General features: G+C 41.9%; 1 protein-coding gene across 3 annotated transcripts in view; it reads left to right on the top strand.

The window, feature by feature from the left end:
- DOCK5 (dedicator of cytokinesis 5) overlaps positions 1–11413 on the top strand; it is a 180050-nt gene extending 168637 nt beyond the window's left edge. Inside the window, exons 50-52 of one of the 3 annotated variants that reach the window (XR_009156501.1) lie at positions 127–265; positions 2678–2820; positions 5837–5942. Coding sequence is in view for 2 of the 3 variants with exons in the window: in XM_058194703.1 (XP_058050686.1) it covers positions 127–265; positions 5837–5952; positions 7377–7478 (357 nt within the window). In the remaining variant the exon portion in view is untranslated. Of the gene's footprint in view, positions 1–126; positions 266–2677; positions 2821–5836; positions 5953–7376 lie in introns of those variants that run through there. The other 2 variants (XM_058194703.1, XM_058194702.1) reach the window with 2 other exon arrangements.
- Positions 11414–14237: the final 2824 nt, after the last annotated feature.

Raw genomic sequence — 14237 nt, 5'->3', positions numbered from 1 at the left:
CTTACCCCATGCCTCCTTTTGATATGCACTGCGTGGCGCACCTCGCATTTGATGCAGTCTGCATGCGCAGCCAGTAGTAAACCGGTTCAGATTTGACCACTGGTTTGTTCCTTTTCTGCTGTACAGAACGCAACAGGAAAAGCTCCGAGGCCAAAGAGCCTGCAACTGGGAGAAAGCAAACTGACTCGGCTTCAGAACTCATCACTTCACCAAGCCGGAGCACTCAGCCCACCACCAATCACTCCCAAAACACCGAGAACACAAAGTATGTTGAGCAACTTCTGCTTCTTCCTATTCTTTTAAAGCAGGGGTCTCCAACCTGGGTCCCTTTAAGACTTGTGGACTTCAACTCCCAGAGTACCTCAGCCAGTTTTGCTGGCTGAGGGACTCTGGGAGTTGAAGTCCACAAGCCTAAAAGGAACCCAGGTTGGAGACCTGTGTTTTAAAGCAAGGTGGGCAGTTCATTTTCCCAAGGGGCCATATGAGAAACTGACATTGTGGTGGAGGAACAAACCAATGTAACACAGGGGTGGGTTTCAAAAATTTTAGCAAGGGGTTCTTTGCCCGGTTGCTGGGTGGCCGTGGCCATGGTGGCCGTGGCCTAGGCAGCCTCCTGCACCACGGGAGGAGCGTTTTGTCCTATACTGCTTGCAGACAGCTGGTCATTTGCATCCTTTTTTAGGGAGTTGTTGGAAGTTTATCTGTGTCGTCAGTGTCACCTGAGTAGTGCAAATGGGTGTGGAGCCTCTTGGATGAGAAGTGGAACGTCTTCCGAGAAAAACAAGAGGGTCCATTTGCCTCTTGAAAAAGCAAGTTTGAGACAACGATGACCTGGGTCATCTATAATCTCCATAGAAACTCAGCTGCTTCTTCTATTCCATGTGGCACACTTATTTACATTTGATTTCTAATTTCTGATTGACCTGACTTGGACCAGACAGGAACAGCCAAAGTGCTGGATATGGCCCAGTGGGCACAAATGCCCAGATCTGTTTTAAAGTATTGACAGAGAATGTTACTCTAGCCTTCACAAAAATTGCCATCCTCAAAATGGGTGGAGATACCTACCAGATACCTGCCAACTTAGAATTTCATAATACATTTTTCTTTGAAATCCCACTATTCTCCAAATTCAACATAATTTGACCAAACCTTTTGATGGTCCACAAGATGGCAGTTCTGGGAATTTGGTAAAAAAATAGCTTTGGTCAAGTAGGAGAAGATAAACATCTCCTGTGTGAGTAGATTATATTCATATTGGACATTTTAATTGATCCAAAGTAGTAAGTCTTCCACGTATCTCAATGCTTCTTAGAATCTGTCGGGATTTATCTGGATCCAATTCAAGCCTAGTTTCCTGAATATGTTACAAATGGAGGCTGAATGTTTCATTTTAATTGATCCAAAGTAGTAAGTCTTCCACGTATCTCAATGCTTCTTAGAATCTGTCGGGATTTATCTGGATCCAATTCAAGCCTAGTTTCCTGAATATGTTACAAATGAAGGCTGAATGTTTCATTTTAATTGAGATTTTATAAAAGATGGCTTTGCTTATTTTTTGGCTGAAATTTAAAGTATGAATATTGTTTCTTTCAGTTTTCTAGGGGTTTAGACCTATATGTGTGTGTGCAGCCATATAGAGAGAAACACCCAAATACACATTTATATGCACACGTTTTCAAATGGAAATTGATCTTAGAACAAATTTTACACTTTTCAACAACAACAGGGAATTAGGAAAGTTGACCATCGATTCTCCAACACTGTATATGGCCAATTCCTTCACGAAGATGGAGTGACTGATACATCCCAAATGTAATTTTAAAAGAAACAGGGCCTGGGGAACGGCAAGTGGGATTCCAGATTGACACATCTGTTCACAATCAACCTCTAAAAGAAACAGGGCCTGGGGAACGGCAAGTGGGATTCAGATTGACACATCTGTTCACAATCAACCTCTAAAAGAAACAGGGCCTGGGGAACGGCAAGTGGGATTCCAGATTGACACATCTGTTCACAATCAACCTCTAAAAGAAACAGGGCCTGGGGAACGGCAAGTGGGATTCAGATTGACACATCTGTTCACAATCAACCTCTAAAAGAAACAGGGCCTGGGGAACGGCAAGTGGGATTCCAGATTGACACACCTGTTCACAATCAACCACAAAAAGAAACTGGGCCTGCCCCAAAGTAGTGGTGATGCAAGTCTGTTTCTGTTAGAAACCGGTCTCTCCCCCCTCCCTAACCATGGCCACCATCTGTCTTTCTTCTCTCTACCACACCAGGTTTTCCTTCCTTGCAAGCAGATGGATTAACAACCGTTAACTTGCAGAATTCTCCTCCTTGTTCTCATGAAATCTGTGGCTGTTGGGGCCGACTTCCTGGCTCTGGAGGTTTTCATCGAGCCTCCGGGATGGTGAAAACAGCCTCCCCAGGCTCTGGAGGACCTTCCCGAACATCTAGTAGGCCCATTTTTTACCCTCCGTGTGCGCCCTGCACTTACCTGCTTCCAAAATGGGCCACGTGGGGACTCCTGGGAGGGGAGGAGCCAGCCAAGAGTGGGATTTGGAGGTTCTCCGAACTGCACAGAATCTTAGCTAGAGGTTCTCCCGAACCCCTGTGAACCCCCAGCAGTCCACTTCTGATTTAACTTGATTTGTTGTCCTCAACTCCTCAGGCTGTTCCAAGTGGGTGAGCATTGTGTGCAGGTGCAGAAAAGGGTTTTCCCTCCTCACCCACCAACAGCCGCCAGCCGAATGAAGTAGCACCCAACAATCACACAGAGCCAGACCCAACTTCTTGTTGCTTCTTGTCCCAAAGGTGCTTTTTTTCAAGAGTCTACTGGACTTTCTTGTTATTCTTTGTTATTCTTCTCATCCAAGAAGCTTCTTCAGCTCTGACTGGATGGTGGGGAATGGAAGGATTTATACTGCTTGCAGACAGCTGGTCATTTGCATCCTTTTTTAGGGAGTTGTTGGAAGTTTATCTGTGTCGTCAGTGTCACCTGAGTAGTGCAAATGGGTGTGGAGCCTCTTGGATGAGAAGTGGAACGTCTTCCGAGAAAAACAAGAGGGTCCATTTGCCTCTTGAAAAAGCAAGTTTGAGACAACGATGACCTGGGTCATCTATAATCTCCATAGAAACTCAGCTGCTTCTTCTATTCCATGTGGCACACTTATTTACATTTGATTTCTAATTTCTGATTGACCTGACTTGGACCAGACAGGAACAGCCAAAGTGCTGGATATGGCCCAGTGGGCACAAATGCCCAGATCTGTTTTAAAGTATTGACAGAGAATGTTACTCTAGCCTTCACAAAAATTGCCATCCTCAAAATGGGTGGAGATACCTACCAGATACCTGCCAACTTAGAATTTCATAATACATTTTTCTTTGAAATCCCACCATTCTCCAAATTCAACATAATTTGACCAAACCTTTTGATGGTCCACAAGATGGCAGTTCTGGGAATTTGGTAAAAAAATAGCTTTGGTCAAGTAGGAGAAGATAAACATCTCCTGTGTGAGTAGATTATATTCATATTGGACATTTTAATTGATCCAAAGTAGTAAGTCTTCCATGTATCTCAATGCTTCTTAGAATCTGTCGGGATTTAGCTGGATCCAATTCAAGCCTAGTTTCCTGAATATGTTACAAATGAAGGCTGAATGTTTCATTTTAATTGAGATTTTATAAAAGATGGCTTTGCTTATTTTTTGGCTGAAATTTAAAGTATGAATATTGTTTCTTTCAGTTTTCTAGGGGTTTAGAGCTATATGTGTGTGTGCAGCCATAAAGAGAGAAACACCCAAATACACATTTATATGCACACGTTTTCAAATGGAAATTGATCTTAGAACAAATTTTACACTTTTCAACAACAACAGGGAATTAGGAAAGTTGACCATCAATTCTCCAACACTGTATATGGCCAATTCCTTCACGAAGATGGAGTGACTGATACATCCCAAATGTAATTTTAAAAGAAACATCCATACTAAAAGAAAACTGAAACAGGACTGGTTTATATTTTTCTGTTAATGCTAAGGCAGTTCACCTCCAAAGTTCATGAGAAATTTGGGTGGCTTTCCTCCTCCTATTGTAAGAGAGTTCTGGAGATTGCAACGGATAAAGTCCAATGTGAAAGCAAAGCCCACAGAGCCCGTCTGGTGTCATTCTGGATTTTGTTTCTCCTGGTCCCCCAAGCATGCGTTTTTTCACATGTGGTTAGGTTCATTTGCTGTGCGTGGACAAAGCTTCTGCGATAACAGGGCCTGGGGAACGGCAAGTGGGATTCCAGATTGACACATCTGTTCACAATCAACCTCTAAAAGAAACAGGGCCTGCCCCAAAGTAGTGGTGATGCAAGTCTGTTTCTGTTAGAAACCGGTCTCCCCCCCCTCCCTAACCATGGCCACCATCAAACAGAAGTTAGAAAACTTTAAAAGAGAGAGAGAAAGAGCAGGATGGAGGAAATGGTGCCTCCTGGGATTTTTCAGTGCAGTAATATACAAATATATAATTGCAGCCTCAACTTTTTGCTTTACATTTCGCAACCATTCAAGCCATCTGTATAATAACAAAACTATTCCAATCGTCAAAACCTAAAACAAAGTTTCATACCCACCCACCCCGGTTTGGATCAAAAAGGCCAGACTGAATGTTTTAATTAAAGAGAAGAATGTTATCTAGTTTTGTGTCTTGTGTCTTTAAATCTTTTGTTCGTTTATTAATTTTATCGCATTTTATTATCAGATAAAATGCATAAAAACAGAAGTTAGAAAACTTTAAAAGAGAGAGAGAAAAGAGCAGGATGGAGGGAAATGGTGCCTCCTGGGATTTTTCAGTGCAGTGATATACAAATATATAATTGCAGCCTCAACTTTTTGCTTTACATTTCGCAACCATTCAAGCCATCTGTATAATAACAAAACTATTCCAATCGTCAAAACCTAAAAACAAAGTTTCATACCCACCCACCCCGGTTTGGATCAAAAAAGGCCAGACTGAATGTTTTAATTAAAGAGAAGAATGTTATCTAGTTTTGTGTCTTGTGTCTTTAAATCTGGAGCTTTTGTCCAAGGGGGGGTCTTCCTCAATGCAAAGTCGGTCACAGATGTTAACAACACAAAAGCCTCTTTGTGACATCCCTGGAACCCGCCAGTTGCCTTGGCACCTTATCAAATGATATCACTGGTCCTGCTCTAAAAGAGATTATTCTAAGTCCCGCACTTCCGTTCTCTGTTTCACTGGAGTTGGATTTTATGTACTGTGCTTAGGTCAGACTTAAGTTGCTTAAATTGCCAAGGTTGGAGACCTCTGCTCTAAAAGAGATTATTCTAAGTCCCGCACTTCCCGTTCTCTGTTTCACTGGAGTTGGATTTTACGTATGAGTCCAACTGTCTCTTTCTATGTTTGCATTATTTTAGGTAGCTCCACCTCTACCCACCAGGCGAGAAACCAAACCTCCTCCTCCTCCTCCTCCTATTGTAAGAGAGTTCTGGAGATTGCAATGGATAAAGTCCAATGTGAAAGCAAAGCCCACGGAGCCCGTCTGGTGTCATTCTGGATTTTGTTTCTCCTGGTCCCCCAAGCATGCGTTTTTTCACATGTGGTTAGGTTCATTTGCTGTGCGTGGACAAAGCTTCTGCGATAACAGGGCCTGGGGAACGGCAAGTGGGATTCCAGATTGACACATCTGTTCACAATCAACCTCTAAAAGAAACAGGGCCTGCCCCAAAGTAGTGGTGATGCAAGTCTGTTTCTGTTAGAAACCGGTCTCTCCCCCCTCCCTAACCATGGCCACCATCTGTCTTTCTTCTCTCTACCACACCAGGTTTTCCTTCCTTGCAAGCAGATGGATTAACAACCGTTAACTTGCAGAATTCTCCTCCCCCACCGCCGCCCAAATGCAAACCCTACGAGAATCACAGTTCCGGAAACTCCACAGAGGTACAGAAGTGACATTTGGATCCTATTACCTGAGACAGGAGCACCACTGCAAAGATTCTCAGGGGCTTTTCAGGGCTGTACCTGGTTTGTTGTTGTTGTTGTTTAAAGTATTTGGTTAGTTTAATGGCTTTCTCCTGGAAACTGCCAGAAAGAAAACCATTTTCTCCCCTCCCTCCCTCCCTAAATGAAAAGGGGAAGGAGAGAGAGAGAGAGAGACAATGCAAAGATAGTGTAAAATTCTCCTCCTTGTTCTCATGAAATCTGTGGCTGTTGGGGCCGACTTCCTGGCTCTGGCTCCGGCTCCTTTTTGTTTCTTTAAATCTTTTGTTCGTTTATTAATTTTATCACATTTTATTATCAGATAAAAATGCATAAAAAACAGAAGTTAGAAAACTTTAAAAAGAGAGAGAGAGAGAGAAAAGAGCAGGATGGAGGGAAATGGTGCCTCCTGGGATTTTTCAGTGCAGTAATATACAAATATATAATTGCAGCCTCAACTTTTTGCTTTACGTTTCGCAACCATTCAAGCCATCTGTATAATAACAAAACTATTCCAATCGTCAAAACCTAAAAACAAAGTTTCATACCCACCCACCCCGGTTTGGATCAAAAAAGGCCAGACTGAATGTTTTAATTAAAGAGAAGAATGTTATCTAGTTTTGTGTCTTGTGTCTTTAAATCTGGAGCTTTTGCCCAAGGGGGGGTCTTCCTCAATGCAAAGTCGGTCACAGATGTTAACAACACAAAAGCCTCTTTGTGACATCCCTGGAACCCGCCAGTTGCCTTGGCACCTTATCAAATGATATCACTGGTCCTGCTCTAAAATAGGGATCTCCAACCTTGGCAACTTTAAGCAAAGCTGGCTTGCTTGAATTCTGGGAGTTGAAGTCTGCCGGGCTTAAAGTTTTTATTTATTTTTTATTTATTTATTTATTTTCGTCAAGCATGTATTTGATGACAGATACGAGAGTAAACATAACTATAAATACATGTAAAGGGTATGAATAAAAGAAAATATTAGGACAGGGATGGTACACACGCTGGTGCGCTTATGCATGCCCCTTACGGACCTCTTAGGAATGGGGTGAGGTCAACAGTAGCCAGTCTAAGTTTTAAAAGTTTTGGGGATTTGGGGAAGAAACCACAGTCAAGTATTGCATTCCAGGCATTGACCACTCTGTTGTTGAAGTCTCTGTTGTATTGTTTTGGTTGAAGCTGAAGTATTCATTGGCTGATAGGACATTGTAGCAGATGATTTTATGTACTGTGCTTAGGTCAGACTTAAGTTGCTTAAATTGCCAAGGTTGGAGACCTCTGCTCTAAAAGAGATTATTCTAAGTCCCGCACTTCCCGTTCTCTGTTTCACTGGAGTTGGATTTTATGTATGAGTCCAACTGTCTCTTTCTATGTTTGCATTATTTTAGGTAGCTCCACCTCTACCCACCAGGCGAGAAACCAAACCTCCTCCTCCTCCTCCTAAAACTAGGAAATCCGGTGTCCTTTCTTTAGAACAAGAACTACAATGAGGACTCCATATCATGTTGTCTCCTTGCATCTGGAACTGAACATCTGGTGTTTTGTGAACGTATCTAGTTCTCCAGAGCGTCTCAGGATTGGCTTCTTCCTGCCGGACAGCTTCGCCTTCCATTCCTGCACCAAGTTTGGGGATGTGAACACAAAGCAGCTGCTAGAAATTTTTTGGCAAAGCTGCTGTTTTGGCTTTCCTGGCTTCTGATTCCCCTATTGACGTCCCAAGACGTATCTTCTGATCAACTATGGCACATCAGGGCTTCTGCAAGGCTAAAGAAACCAAATTCTGTTATCCACCAGTCCTTGTTCCACCACTGATAAAACACCAGCACTATGGAAATTCTCAGGGGAATAGATCTCCAAGCAACTAAGATCTTCTTTGGTCTTGAAACAGCTAAGCACCACACTGTAAAAATGCACACTTGCCGCTAGAGTGGATATGTGTGACAAATTCAAACCCACTTTGTTGCACTTGGACAGTTGAGGATATGGTTTCCATCAGTCTCGCTGGCCAGCAGTAGAGACCTTGGAATGGGATAAACCTCGTATTAGAGGAAGGATTCTTTGGCCTGCTTAGCACACGTACTCTTTGCCTATTTATTCCAAACTTGGAACAAAAACCTAATTCCCAGGGCCTATGTTGGAATATAAGGGGCACAATGGCTCAGGGGCTAAGACGCTGAGCTTGTCGATCAAAAGGTCGGCAGTTCAGCAGTTCGAATCCCTAGTGCTGCGTAATGGAGTGAGCTCCCATTACTTGTCCCAGCTTTTGCCAATCTAGCCGTTCGAAAGCACGTAAAAAATGCAAGTAGAAAAAATAGGGACCATCTTTGGTGGGAAGGTAACAGCGTTCCGTGCACCTTTGGCGTTTAGTCATGCCGGCCACATGACCACCGAGACGTCTTCAGACAGCGCTGGCTCTTCGGCTTTGAAACAGAGATGAGCACCGCCCCCTACAGTCGGGAACGACTAGCACGTATGTGCAAGGGGAACCTTTACCTTTATGTTGGAATATATGGATTTTTTGATAGGGCTGATAGGCTAATCAATAAAGCTAATCTAATCTAATATATGGATTTGTATATGACAGCCCAAAGCATCGGGCAGACCTGTAGATTCCATAATGCTGAGATATTACTTTATATCTACATACAGTAGAACCTCTGGTCACCACCATAATTCGTTCCATAACTTTGGTCAGAACCCAATCTGGTCGTGGTCAGAAGCATTCATGACCAGAGGTTCTATGTACTTTAATTTTCCAGCAATATGAAGGTAGATTAAAAAAGAAAGAAAACCGGCATCTGTCTATTCCCATAGTTGACCAACTGTGTCCTTCAAAGTCTTAGGTTCTCCTCTTCTTTCAAGTGTGTGCAAACACTATCAAATACGCCACTAATTCCTTCTGTTGCTGCCACTTTTCCAAAATTTTGCATACAAACAGAGCGGCCTATACTACTGTACCTTTGGAGACTCGTTTATTCTGAATTCTGGATGTATTTTTTTTTCCTTTATGCAATAATGTGTTGATAATACATAAAGGTGTAATTATCCTTGGAAATTTGAAGAATGGACTGCATATTGAAAGTGCTTCCAAAAAAGAACTGATAAACCGGGACTGGACATCAACTTAAATGTCTTATTGAATTCTTTGCTAAAATGGAAGTGGGTGTATCGCTGCCTGTTGAATTCTAGATTCTTACTGTATCTCCCTTTGTATGTCTTACTGTTAAATGCTGCCTCTGTGTTTACTTGTTTATAACAGAAACTCAGGGCTCGGCCCCCATGGGACTCAAGTTTATCTCAGAGATAGCTGACATAATCGGATTATGCTATCTCTGTCCATCTTCAGTCGTGGATTGAAGTTATAGGCTAAGTGCACATATCAGATGATGGCATGTTTTGCTTTAACTATTGTTCCAAACCAGTAGTGAAATCCAATTTTTTTTACTACCGGTTTACTACCGTGTGTAGCTTGGTGGGTGTGGCTTGGTGGACATGGCAGGGGAAGGATACTGCAAAATCTCCATTCCCACCACACTCCAGGGGAAGGATATTGCAAAACCTCCATTCCCACCCCACTCTGGAGCCAGCCAGAGGTGGTATTTGCCAGTTCTCCAAACTATTCAAAATTTCCGCTACCAGATTCTCCAGAACCTGTCAGAACCTGCTGGATTTCACCCCTGTTCCAAACCACTATGTTTGACCACATAAGAGGTTTAGCCAAATACCCACTCACTATATTATGGCTTAGCATGGTGCATGAACCCAGCCACAAGGTTGATATTTATTCACAGAGTAAATGCATTGCGCAAGACCATTTTCTAATGGTGGGTAGTTGGGCATCTTTGCCCACAGATTACAATTTGGTTGCATCGATCATTGATGAATGGCCACCTGTCCAAGGGCTTCAGAAGATGTTCATTGACATTAACCCTTAAGGTTGCATCATGCCTTCAAAGTAAAAAGTTTATAGACTGGTGTTTTTTTTAAGAATTTAGAACAGGGGTCTCCAACCTTGGCAACTTGAAGACTTGTGGACTTCAACTCCCAGAATTCTGGGAGTTGGAGTCCACAAGTCTTCAAGTTGCCAAGGTTGGAGACCTTTGATTTAGAACATCTGTGATTCGGGGGGGGGGGGAGCCTTAGAGGCATGCCCTTGTTGAAGCAGAGAGTACGGCCTTTGAATTAGCAGATTACAGCTGTTGATCTTATCCTGTGGATTAACATTATAGAGTGGACCCAAACTATTTAATTGATATGCAAGAGAAAAGATGCATTTATAGAGAAATGCATGGCTCTGTTTGCCATTCCTCAAACTTCTGCACTATCTGTTCAAAGAAACCACCAGCCGAAATTTAATGCACGCCATGGTAAAGCTAACTTTGTTTACTGAACCCAGCATTTTGTATATATCTTAACAGCATCTCAGTAATTCAGGTGTGTTTGCCTTAGGCAAAATGTCTAGCCAGAAAGCTGAGGTTCACATGTTAATGTTGTACATAGTTCTTTTCTTCTTTAAAAACTCTCTGTCTCAACTTATTAGTTCTACTTTTATTTTGACCATCATTGCTCTCTGATAATTTTCTACTATTTCTTAGCATTCCAGGTTGACAAAGGCTCTAGTGTACGCAGTTAAAAGATCCCCTCATTTTTATGACTAGCAATGCTCAAAAGTTATTAAGCCTCTCTTGGCCAGTGTTCCAACTAGAAGCCTCACAGACAGTGATTCAAGAATACCATTCTTTGTGAGGATGTTTATTGCAAGAACTAAGAAATCCCTTATTTGGGCAACTTCTCAAGGGTAAGAATCCAACCCTATTTATAGTATGAGCAAGGTTCTGGGATGACTCTGTCTTCCTCCTCCCAACAATGCAGCCCCTGGAAGGTAAAGTCATTGAATTAAAGCTGTTGAAATTTGTTTGCTTCTTTGAGTCTGATTGCCAAAAGATTAACATTATTGTGTGGCTCCAAACTGCTTAATTGGCCAATACAGAGAGGGTGGGGGGAGCATTGAAAAGAAGCTTGTTTGGCTTGTTCACGAAGCAGCTGTCCTTCAGAGATAAAACACACTCTTTGCCTGTAGATGGTCCAGCGATTTGGTCCACGGTGTTTTGTAGAAGAATACAGGATGGCCATGAAAGATCGAAAGAAGGGCTCCTACCAAGACAATAGTCAGATAAGGGGCTTGAGCCTTAGTTCACACAAAGTGAGAGGGGAAAATACATGGCAAGATTCTGTTATTATAGCTATGACGTTAAAAGTACTCCTGACATGTATGGTGGCATCGATTTCTCAGTTTTATCAACGTTGTTGTCCTGACATAATTCTAAATGAATTACTGATCTCCAGGACAAAATAGTGGCGAAACACAATTCCCGAGGTCCTCCTAACCATGAGCTTAGTGGCAAATTTGCAAGTTATCAAGTTCAACTTCAGAACTAAGAAATCCCTTATTTGGGCAACTTCTCAAGGGTAAGAATCCAACCCTATTTATAGTATGAGCAAGGTTCTGGGATGACTCTGTCTTCCTCCTCCCAACAATGCAGCCCCTGGAAGGTAAAGTCATTGAATTAAAGCTGTTGAAATTTGTTTGCTTCTTTGAGTCTAATTGCCAAAAGATTAACATTATAGAGTGGACCCAAACTATTTAATTGATATGCAAGAGAAAAGATGCATTTATAGAGAAATGCATGGCTCTGTTTGCCATTCCTCAAACTTCTGCACTATCTGTTCAAAGAAACCACCAGCCGAAATTTAATGCGCCATGGTAAAGCTAACTTTGTTTACTGAACCCAGCATTTTGTATATATCTTAACAGCATCTCAGTAATTCAGGTGTGTTTGCCTTAGGCAAAATGTCTAGCCAGAAAGCTGAGGTTCACATGTTAATGTTGTACATAGTTCTTTTCTTCTTTAAAAACTCTCTGTCTCAACTTATTAGTTCTACTTTTATTTTGACCATCATTGCTCTCTGATAATTTTCTACTATTTCTTAGCATTCCAGGTTGACAAAGGCTCTAGTGTACGCAGTTAAAAGATCCCCTCATTTTTATGACTAGCAATGCTCAAAAGTTATTAAGCCTCTCTTGGCCAGTGTTCCAACTAGAAGCCTCACAGACAGTGATTCAAGAATACCATTCTTTGTGAGGATGTTTATTGCAAGAACTAAGAAATCCCTTATTTGGGCAACTTCTCAAGGGTAAGAATCCAACCCTATTTATAGTATGAGCAAGGTTCTGGGATGACTCTGTCTTCCTCCTCCCAACAATGCAGCCCCTGGAAGGTAAAGTCATTGAATTAAAGCTGTTGAAATTTGTTTGCTTCTTTGAGTCTAATTGCCAAAAGATTAACATTATTGTGTGGCTCCAAACTGCTTAATTGGCCAATACAGAGAGGGTGGGGGGAGCATTGAAAAGAAGCTTGTTTGGCTTGTTCACGAAGCAGCTGTCCTTCAGAGATAAAACACACTCTTTGCCTGTAGATGGTCCAGCGATTTGGTCCAAGGTGTTTTGTAGAAGAATACAATATGGCCATGAAAGACCGAAAGAAGGGCCCCTACCAAGACAATAGTCAGATAAGGGGCTTGAGCCTTAGTTCACACAAAGTGAGAGGGGAAAATACATTGCAAGATTCTGTTATTATAGCTATGACGTTAAAAGTACTCCTGACATGTATGGTGGCATTGATTTCTCAGTTTTATCAACATTGTTGTCCTGACATAATTCTAAATGAATTACTGATCTCCAGGACAAAATAGTGGCGAAACACAATTCCCGAGGTCCTAACCATAAGCTTAGTGGCAAATTTGCAAGTTATCAAGTTCAACTTCCGGTCTCACCATTTTGAAGAACCAAGTGACAGATGATGTAGCTTGAGATCAAGAGTTGAAGCCTTGTAGAGTGTAGATCATAATAGGCTAGATGGAGAAGCAACTTTCTGCGTCCGTTGTCCCAAAGGTGTTTTTTCAAAAGGAAACAAAATTTTCTTTGTTTTTCCTTGAAGATTTCAGTCAGAACTGAAGAAGCTTCTTGGATGAGAAGCGAAACGTCTTCAAGGAAAAACAAAGAAAGTCCAGTTGCCTTTTGAAAAAGCACCTTTGGGACAACCATGATCTGGATGACTGAGAATCTCCATTGACATTTCTGTATCCTAATAGAATTCCCATTTCTAAATGGGTCATAATAGTTGAGCTGGAATTATATTCAGGTTCTTGGAAGGTTGCCTGGGTCATATGTAATCCTCTTCTCAGGCACAAATCACAGTCATTTTAGGCAGGTCTATTGAAATGAGAAAGTTGAGGTTACAAGAATTTGAGCAAGTCGGCTATTTCCCATTTAGAACTGATTTATATCTTAAGACAATTGAATGGAGCATTTTGTCATTTCTTTCTGATGACATATATTTGAAATCTTTTCATTGATAATGAATGAGCTAGTGTATTTATAATAGGCTCAGGGGGTAGGACGTTGAGCTTGTCGATCAAAAGGTCGGGAGCTCAGCGGTTAGAATCCCTAGTGCTGCCGTATAACGGGGTGAGCTCCCATTACTTGTCCCAGCTTCTGCCAACCTAGCAGTTTCGAAAGCACATAAAAATGCAAATAGAAAAAATAGGGACCACCTTTGGTGGGAAGGTAACAGTATTCCATGCGCCTTTGGTATTGAGTCATGCCGGCCACGTGACCACAGAGACATCTTCAGACAGCGCTGTCTCTTCGGCTTTGAAACGGAGATGAGCACTGCCCCCTAGAGTTGGCAACGACTAGCATGTATGTGCGAGGGGAACCTTTACCTTTATCTAGTGTATTTATGAATATTGTTGTACAGTTATTCAATCCAGTTCAACTTCAGAACTAAGATAGAAAACCTGCAACCTCCAGGTTTGCTGAACCACGTTGTCTGAGTATGATGGCCAATTATGAAATTGATGCTCCTACTGTTTCTAGTACATCACGCTGTATAAAGGTAGTTCTTGACTTACAATCACAATTGAAGCCAAAATTTTTGCTGTTAAGTGAATTTTACCCCATTTTATGACCTTTCTTACCACAACTTAGTTGCTCAGTAAATCACTGCAGTTCTTAAGTTAATAACTATAAACTATGTCTCGTTTAATGAAAAGAAGGACTAGGGGAGACACGATAGCAGTGTTCCAATATCTCAGGGGTTGCCACAAAGAAGAGGGAGTCAAACTATTCTCCAAAGCACCTGAGGGCAGGACAAGAAGCAATGGGTGGAAACTAATCAAGGAGAGAA

The sequence above is a fragment of the Ahaetulla prasina genome, chromosome 9 (genome assembly GCF_028640845.1).
Source record: "Ahaetulla prasina isolate Xishuangbanna chromosome 9, ASM2864084v1, whole genome shotgun sequence".
In the NCBI taxonomy this organism is placed as follows: domain Eukaryota; kingdom Metazoa; phylum Chordata; class Lepidosauria; order Squamata; family Colubridae; genus Ahaetulla; species Ahaetulla prasina.
The sequence above is the reverse complement of the archived record's forward strand: the minus strand, read 5'-3'. Positions and strand labels throughout refer to the sequence as shown.